Source organism: Cucumis melo, chromosome 9, assembly GCF_025177605.1.
Source record: "Cucumis melo cultivar AY chromosome 9, USDA_Cmelo_AY_1.0, whole genome shotgun sequence".
Taxonomy (NCBI): Eukaryota; Viridiplantae; Streptophyta; class Magnoliopsida; order Cucurbitales; family Cucurbitaceae; genus Cucumis; species Cucumis melo.
Window position 1 is genome coordinate 24,039,436 of NC_066865.1, and position 9,567 is coordinate 24,049,002.

The window sequence follows — 9,567 nt, forward strand, 5'->3', positions numbered from 1 at the left end:
TACTTATTTGTCTTCAAATATTAAAAATTTTAAGTCTAAAAAAAAGTTCATATATTTGAAGTCTGTTTATCAAATATTCAAATTCAACCGTTGAAAAGATGGTGTCAAAGAAATCTTAAGTAAATAATTCTTCGAAAATGCTTGATTCTACGCATGCTCAAATTTTTGTGTATAGGAACTGCGCTTTTAAGGAAATTTGCAAGTCGTCGGAGTAATTGTTCGATTTTTCTTCCAATATTTAGGTCGATTTTTTAAAACAAAACATTAGCAAGTAAAAGTCCAAAGAATTATTTAAAATTTACTGTCGAGTAGATAAATGTAGAAATTTGGAAAATTTTAGAAAATTTAACATAAACTAAAATTATTTGTATTAAATTTGAATTTCTAATAGACGTGTGGGATTTGATTAGAATATATTAACCTTGGAAAGGGATATTAAACTCAGGTAATTGAAAATTGAACATAGGAGTTTTACTTTTAATAACAATGAAACCAAAATCCAAAATGTTTCGAAGAGCTTCACCCCATATAATAATGGGGAATGCAAAGCATCATTCGCGAAAAAAGAAGAAAAAAAGAAAGTTCAACCATCCTATCTAAAGAATTACAGTAAGTTTCTTTTGCCATTCCCTACTACCATTTCTCTATGTCCTCATTTTCTCAACCAACCCCTGCAGCCTTCCGAAAGAGATCAATAAAAATTACTAAACACTTCGTTTAAAGCTCATCGTGGGAGTCATCGTCTTCTGCTGATTCACCGCCTGGAGCACCACCAGACCTTTGGTAGACCGCGGTGATGATGGGGTTGCAGACAGCCTCGACCTCCTTGAGCTTCTCCTCATAGTCTTCCTTCTCGGCACTCTGGTTGTCGTCGAGCCATTCGAGAGCATCCTTAACGGCGGTCTCGATCTTCTCTTTCTCATCAGATTCAAGCTTGTCAGCAAGCTTGTCCTTGTCATTGATCTGGTTCTTCATGTTGTAGATGTAGGTTTCCAGGCTGTTCCGAGCATCAATTCTCTCCTTTACCTTCTTGTCCTCCTCAGCGAACTCCTCGGCTTCACGAACCATCCGGTCAATCTCCTCTTGGCTCAACCGACCCTTGTCGTTGGTGATAGTGATCTTCTCGGATTTACCAGTGCCCTTGTCTTCGGCTTTAACGTTTAGGATACCATTGGCATCAACCTCAAAGGTGACTTCAATTTGTGGGGTACCCCTGTTCAATGTCCAAAAACATAGTTTAAACATCTGAAAAGATTTACAAATGAATACATAATAATGAAGGGTCAAAGGGAAGAAGTGTACCTTGGTGCCGGAGGAATTCCAGTTAGATCGAATTTTCCGAGGTTCCTGCAGTCTTTAGTGAGACTCCTCTCACCTTCAAAGACCTGAATTGAGGAGTGTTTTAGGAACCAAGAACATGATAGGAAGAACATAGAGCATTATCGCTTTCGAGATATTTTTGACAATTGCAGTACCTGAATGGAGACGGTGGTCTGTTGATCTTGGTAAGTGGTGAAGACCTGAGATTTCTTTGTTGGGATGACCGTGTTTCTTGGGATCAACTTGGTCATCACTCCACCAACAGTTTCAATTCCGAGTGTAAGAGGGGCAACGTCAAGAAGAAGGATGTCTGAATGCGAAGAGAATATCAGATATTGTTAAAAACAAGTTCAGTTATCATTAGATTATAAGCAATAGAAGAATCACGAATTTTTACCTTTGGTTTCTTCACCGCCTTCTCCACTCAAGATGCTTCCTTGAACAGCAGCACCATAAGCAACAGCCTCATCAGGGTTCACACCCTTGTTAGGTTCTTTGCCTTCAAAGTAATCTTTGAGGAGCTGTTGAACTTTGGGAATCCTGGTACTACCACCAACCAGAACAATCTCATCAATTTGGTTCTTCTCCAAACCTGCATCTTCCATGGCTTTCTTCACTGGTCCCATGGTCTTTCTGAACAAGTCATTGTTCAACTCCTCGAAACGAGCTCTGGTCAATGGCTCAGAGAAGTCAGTACCATCGAAGAGGGATTCAATCTCAACGCGAACCTGGTGCTGGCTACTCAATGCTCTCTTGGCACGCTCACACTCCCTTCTAAGCTTTCCAAGAGCTCTGTTGTCCTTGCTGATGTCCTTTCCGTGCTTCTTCTTAATCAACTTGATGAAGTATTCCATTATTCTCTGGTCAAAGTCCTCACCTGCAGAAATGTGTACACACAATCATTTCAAGGACAGTACATTCAGAAGCAATCGATTAATATCCTATCATATAACAGTAACAGGAAAATGAATCACTCTACTACATTTCTTTGAACCACCTTCGAGATATATTTGTTTTTACTTGGGCAGAATTTGAAGAGGCAGAGATTAAATTAGTCCAAGCATGAGGGAAGATAAGGTTTGGACTAATAAAGCATGTGCGGTAGTTTTTCAAAGACATTCCATTAGTATAGTAAGTATATGAAGCAACAGCCATACAAATATTAAATCAGCAATAAATTCTTACCTCCCAAGTGAGTGTCTCCGTTTGTGGCAAGAACCTCAAAAACGCCATTGTCAATGGTCAAGATACTGACATCAAAAGTACCACCACCAAGATCGAATACAAGAATATTCTTCTCGCCACCTTTCTTGTCCAAACCATATGCAATGGCAGCCGCTGTGGGCTCATTGATGATCCTAGCAACGTTGAGACCAGCAATAATACCGGCATCCTTGGTTGCTTGCCTTTGGGCATCATTGAAGTAAGCTGCAAGCAAAATAACAAAACTCAGTAAACAAACAGGCAGCAAAAAACATAAAAAAGAAAACTATCTAATTGAGGAATGACAAGCATTATGTTCCTTTATTCACCTGGAACAGTGACGACGGCGTCCTTGATTTTCTTTCCAAGGAATGCTTCCGCTGTTTCCTTCATCTTAGTTAGAATCATGGCACTGATTTCCTCAGGGCTGAAAACCTTGGTCTCCCCATCCTTGATCTTCACTTGAATGTAAGGCTTTCCATCCTTATTCACAATCTTGTAAGGAACAAGCTTCATGTCTTTCTGAACTTCTTTATCATCAAACCTATTTAAAAAAGAAAATTCCCATAAGAAAACCTTTTTAAATAATAAATTCTCAATGAGTGAAAGTTATCCTCAAGTCTAAAGAGATGGATGCATACTTTCTACCGATAAGTCTCTTGACATCGAAGATTGTCCTTTCAGGGTTAACAGCTGCTTGATTCTTCGCAGCCTCACCGATCAATCTCTCACTATCAGTGAAAGCGACCCAAGAAGGGGTGATACGGTTTCCTTGGTCATTCGCTATAATTTCTACATGACCGTTCTTGTAGACTCCAACACAAGAGTAAGTGGTTCCCAAATCTATCCCAATAACAGTCCCCAATTTTGTTGCTTCCTCTTTCGCAATGGAAATTGCAAATAAACCTCCTGCAATGCAGCTTTCACCAGGTTAATACCAATAGACTCATAACATTTGAAAATAAAATCAAATGCATCCCAACATTTTCCTTCATTCAAACTAAAAAAGTTTCAAATCAGCAATTCAACAAACATCCATACACTACTACACTCTAACAATACGCCTAAATGCGATACATTATTAAAAAAAATGCCGACATGTAATGACATCTAATGAAACACCACCACGGTTATCAACTCAACTATAACAAAATTTTCAGATAAAACACACCAACTCAATACCCTAATCAAAACCAAATTTAAAAGATAGAGAAACATAAAGGATTACAATGCATAAACATAGAAAGCACCAAAGAATGTCGTGTAGATCGTCAGGAATCTCAAAGCCATCACCGTAAAAACAGTATCAAGATCCATTGAGCTACCATTATCCCGTCTAAAATTAACAATATCAGCAAATGCCAATAAAAAATACTCCTCGATCTACAACTAAAACTCCATAACAAATACCACCACGAAACTAGCAAACATCCGTTACAGTAAAAACAATCACACTACAGTCTCCTAGAATAAACCGCTAGAAAACCGAATCTCACACCACCTAGAAGATCTAAACACTTTCCATAAAGCAAACTAAACAAGAACAAGCCAGATCTAAGGCATAAGAAGGGTAAAAACATTACCGAAGAAGACAATTGCTAGAACGATGAGAGATCCTCGAGCTCTCCAGGAGCTAGCCATGGCGATAATCTTGTGAAAATGCAATCAATGGAAGCTGTGAACGTTGAGATGAAGAAGTAGAAGAAGAATGATTTCGCTTTCGTTTTTTGGGTTTAGAAAATTTGGAAGAGACTGAAAGCGCGGAGGTGTGGTTTTATAGAGAGGTCGATGGAAATTTCTGGTTGCCACGACCATTGCATCTTGCGCAGGACCATGTCATTCTTGATGACGTGGACCAATAGGGTTTCGTGTAACGTATTCTCAACCAATAATATTGCTTCTGGTGTTGGGATGATGCGGGCCGTTGATTTGGCTTTGATTACACGTGGCGATATCTAATTGGAGCGGATACGTACATGTTGACCCGTTTTAAACTCCATCGATCTCTCTTTGATTTTACATTTTAATTTTTCTTTCCTATGTTTGTGAAGAGGGTTCTACATAGTTCCCCCAAATTAAAAGTGTTAGCGATAGAAATAGTTAAATTAAAATATTCCAATCTTGAATTTTAAATTCAATTATAATTCAACTTTGAAATTCAAACGTAAAAAATACCTACAAAAATTATTAATTTTGACTTCAAGTAAAACGTTTAAAATACTTATTATAAATACAATATTAGATTCTAAAAATTTAGTAATTTATAACTATTTTGGTTTATTTTTATATATTTGAATACAATCTTAACAAAATTAAAGAAATATGTTATTATATACAAAATATAAATTATGTTAGATATGTTGTTGATATACCAATAATAATAAAACTTTTGGAAATAAGAGAGAGTTATTTTGTGTCAAATTCAAAGTAGATGTGATTAGCCTTGATTAAGGTCGGGGTGATAAGTCTAGTGAAATAACTAATAGGTCATGTCTTATGTATATCTAACACAAAACATTACTTTAAGACTAAGATGGACCTACCATCGTCCAAAGACTAAAATGGGTTAGAAAGAGATGTTTGGTTTTGGACAATATTAAAGTCGAGCATTGATACAATCTAAAATTTTATTTATATTTGGTGGGTATTTTCAACGATTTTATTATTTAGCCTAGTTTTCTTTTAATTATTCTATTTATTTTTTCTTTTTTGCAAAGGTTAATTATTGTTTTTATTTTTATCTATATTATGGTATATTGTACTTTTTAGCATTTGGCGCCTTGTACTGCAATCATGAGCTTTCTCCTTCTTTTGTTTAAATTTTCGAAGAACCAAACATTTCATTTGTTCTTCTAACATCTAAAAGATTATGCAACTTTAATGTGTGTCAGCTGCTGTGTTTATGGAGTTTAGAGTTGTGAAAATTTTTTTAGCCATGAAAATTTGATAAGGAAATGGAAAAGAGAAAATGGTCATAAACAAGATACGTGTAAGTTGACTTGAACACTCATGGATATATATATAAACTCTTAACTATAACTTGCAATAGTTGGTTAGGCAAAAAAAAATCTTAATCATGTCACACAGGGAGTTTTTGGGATGAAATATAATATTATTTGAGTTTATCTTTACGATAGAATCTACATATATTGAAACATAGATTATAATATAATTACAAAATAAACTAAAATTTTAAAGTATTTAACTCTCTTAGTCTTGAAACCGCACTCAAATATATATGTGTGTGTGTGTGTGTGTGGTTAATTACATACCTTTCCCCCTTATTTATATAACCAACGAGTACTAGAAGCTTTGTCTAGTTGATTACTCTAATATAATTTCTATTAGCTTGAAAAGATGTGATTCGAAGCAACATATGAAGAATTTGTTTTATGTATGATCTCATTATATTTAACTTCCGGATTATTTAGTGCAATTTGGGTGAAAGAAACACTATGGCTTGGCCTCTATAGTAATGGATAAATCAATGTGAGGGCCTAACACTCGGCCGAATGGATGCTTTTTATATTGATATATTATATTAAATGGAATGGATAAACAACATCTCGATCAAATTGCACAATTAGTATATGGAGATTTGAATCAATGGTTAACTTATCAATTATCGTTGTTGCGTTGTACTCCCTTTAATTACACTATATAGTTCAAGAACTCTGTAACAAAAAATTATTTGCCAACCAAAACGAATGCAGTTTCACATGAAAATAAATGAACTATGGTTTTAACTAATCATTTTTTTTTTTTGTTGAAAATTTGTTTTACTTTGGTTTTTTTTTTTTTCTTTTTTAGTCCAAACATTCCACGCATGTAGATGATCTTTATATGAATTATATTTGTCATAACCGACCTTAGCATAACTCAATATATTAAAACTATAAGTGCAATTGTTTCCTTAATCTTAGTTAATTAGTGTAATGTCAAATATATAAAGCTTACTACAGATTGAACCTAAAATTTAAAACTAACAAAAATCAAATGAAAAATATACAAATAATATATGAAAAATATTTTTCAAATCTCACACTCCTAATGGGAGCATGAAGATTGCAAAGACATCCTAATTAGATTTTGTTGGGCTTGTTACATACTAAGCCCAAAGTAGAAAGCCCATTGGATCTATTATATGATGCCTATATGATTTCCTTTTTCTTTATTTTCTTTCAAATAAATGAAAACATAGAATTTTGTAAATAATTACTATTATTATTAATTTCGTACAACCCAAAATTACATTACAATGAATTTACATTTATTTTTAACTTTTTTTTTTCAATTATATCTGTACATGTTGCATCCTGCTTTACATATAGTAAAATTTAAGAATTACGTGGTTGGTGGGTGAGAAATAAATTACTATAATATTTAATAACGTGTTAAATTAAGAATGAAAGTAGTAGGTAAGTACTCGGTTAATAACAACTTATTTGAATTGATCCTGTTTAACTATTTAAATAAGTATTTTTTTCAGTGTAAAAAAGGTTTTCATGTATTTAGAAAGTCAATCCAAGTCGGTCAAGTTTTACAACTTACGGTGGTACTAACGTTATATTTTATCAAGACATGTTGAAGCGAGCAAAAACTAAGGAGTGAAAATGAATATAACTTAAGTGATATATGTCTATGTTATGAACTTGAAGCTCAAATGTTTGATTTTCTCATAAGAAAAGAAAAGTCGGTAAGGGAGTATTGTATATGACGAAGAAAAATACATATTGAAAGATAGAAAAGGGAATGTTAGAAGGGAAAGAAGAATCACTTACTAGTCAAAGAACCAAATAATAGCGGTTAATTGGGTTACATAATCATATCTTTTTTTTCGATCCGAAAGGAAAAAAGTTCAACTTAATATAAATCTACAACTTGTTTGATAATCGTTAAGTATTTTTGTTTTCTAAATTTATGTTTGTTTTACTCAAAAATTTCTAATAACGACTTTCATACTTGTTAAAGAAAACGTATGAATTTCTAATCAAATTTTAAAACACAAAGGAAAAAATTTGAAAACCATCCATTTAGTTTTAAAAAACGGTGGGTTGGTTTTTTAAATCGTTAATAGAAAAGTAGATAACAAAACATAAAAACTTATTATTTAAAGTAACGTTTATAAGCTTAATTTTGAAAAAAAAAAATCGAATATGAAATGCGAATTTAGTTTTTTTATTTTTTATTATTTTAAACTAAGATATAAACACTACTTCCACTTTATACTAATCTTTATACAATCAAGCTAGGTTTTGATATCTTAACAAACGTATAGCTTTCAAAAACATATTTTATTTTTAGAATTTGACTTGAAATTCAAGTGTTTATTTAACGAAAGTAAAACCTATAATGGAAAATTTGAATAAAAACCAACATAAATTTCAAAATTATACCACTAAAAATAAAATCGTTATCAAACGAAGCTTACATAATCTCGTTATTTGCATAATAAAAAACTTTTCAAAGATGTTTTATGATTTCCCCTCTTATATTGAAAATTCTTCAACATAAAATTTTGTTGTGGTGCTTAAGCTTTTTAACTGAACTATCCGAGTAATTATTCGTGCAGTTGCAAAAGCATAAACACATAATTTAATTTCATACGAGATAACGAAAATCCTACGCTCTCGAATTCTTTACCTTCTACATCATATTTTTTTCACTCTAATTTAAGAATCAGAGCGGTATGATAAGCACAATATCATTCCCTTTAGTAAATCAAGCTTTTTTTCTTCACTCCAAAACAAATTCACTATTGATAATACAAGAAAGTCATGTTCGTTTTCTCTACCTAAATTTTGACATCAACTATACTCATAGAAAAAGATGGTTGTTCTCCTAGAGATATATATCCATACTATAAATATATATTTTGATTGTTTGACAAATTTTAGATTTGTTTGCACTCCTAATTAAGAAGATTCACTTCATATATACACCCATAATAGACAGATGGCAAACAAAATAGCAAAGTACCAAAAAGTAGGGCACTCAATCATTGTTCCATATGACCAAAAACAAAACCCTCTCATTTTCTTGATGTGATTAACAAATTTCTCAAGGGCCACATTTCTACTGCTTTCTCTCCATGTTTGGCAAGCTGGAAAACCAAGACTTTAGAAGCATTAAAAAAGCACTTTCCATAATGTAAAAGTTGATTAAACTTAAAACCAAAAAAGCAAATAAAGATATATATCAATATTATGAAACAATTTGAAGTGGTATATTAGTCTTTTTTTTTTTTTTTGGTTTAGAGATGGGAATGAAAGTACAAGCTGAATAAGCATTTGATGCTTCCTTGTATGAAACAGAGACCATTTCCTTGTCCAAAATGCCTTCAAATTTCTTTTGTGCTGTGAAACTTTGGTCCCTCCAAAAAGGATCTCTACTCCTTGCTACTGCAGCTACCTTTTTCCTAATGTAATTTGTATGAAATTCAAACTTACCTAAAATGTTTGTGGACTTGGCATGATCTTATTACAAAATATTATGACCCACTTTTTCACTTTTGATGTGATGGTATAGTTGATAATTGCTTTTGAAAAAAGTGTTAGAAATCAATTCCTTTGTTGCAATAGCCAAGAAGTGTTTGATGTTTGGGTGGATGCCACTGTTGCAATTGCCTAGAGTTTTGACGAGGTGTACTTTGGTTATTGTATTCGTTATTGTCCATTTCTTTCTATGTGTATGTGTTGTTTTGTTAGCCTTTTTAACTGGAAAGTGATAAACTATCCCATATTAGAGATTTGTTGGGAAGTTGTTTTCCAATGGAGAATTTATTCATAGATTAATTGCTTTTTGGTGAAAAGAAAGAATATTATTGACTCAAAAACTTCTTCCCACTAATATATGCTCCCAAAGAGAGTGTGTAATTGTAAATCATCCATTGGATTTTCATATAGTCTCCTCCAATTCTTCTGGGTCATCACTTAAACTTCAAATTTTTATAAAAATTCTCTTGATTTGCTTTTCGTTCTTTGTGTTTAGATTATTCAAATTTTATAATCTCGAGAAGATGAATGGAATGCAACATCACACACC

The 9,567-nt window shown here is 33.0% G+C and overlaps 1 protein-coding gene across 1 annotated transcript; it reads right to left on the reverse strand.

Moving 5' to 3' along the window:
• Positions 1-449: 449 nt before the first annotated feature.
• LOC103482828 (luminal-binding protein 5) lies at positions 450-4,316 on the reverse strand. The gene is made up of 8 exons (XM_008439177.3): positions 4,107-4,316; positions 3,165-3,432; positions 2,853-3,067; positions 2,506-2,748; positions 1,718-2,197; positions 1,476-1,630; positions 1,303-1,385; positions 450-1,213 (listed from the first exon to the last, which is right to left on the reverse strand). Exons 1-8 carry the CDS (start codon positions 4,162-4,164, stop codon positions 718-720), a joined length of 1,998 nt encoding a protein of 665 aa, XP_008437399.1. The 5' UTR covers positions 4,165-4,316; the 3' UTR covers positions 450-717.
• Positions 4,317-9,567: the final 5,251 nt, after the last annotated feature.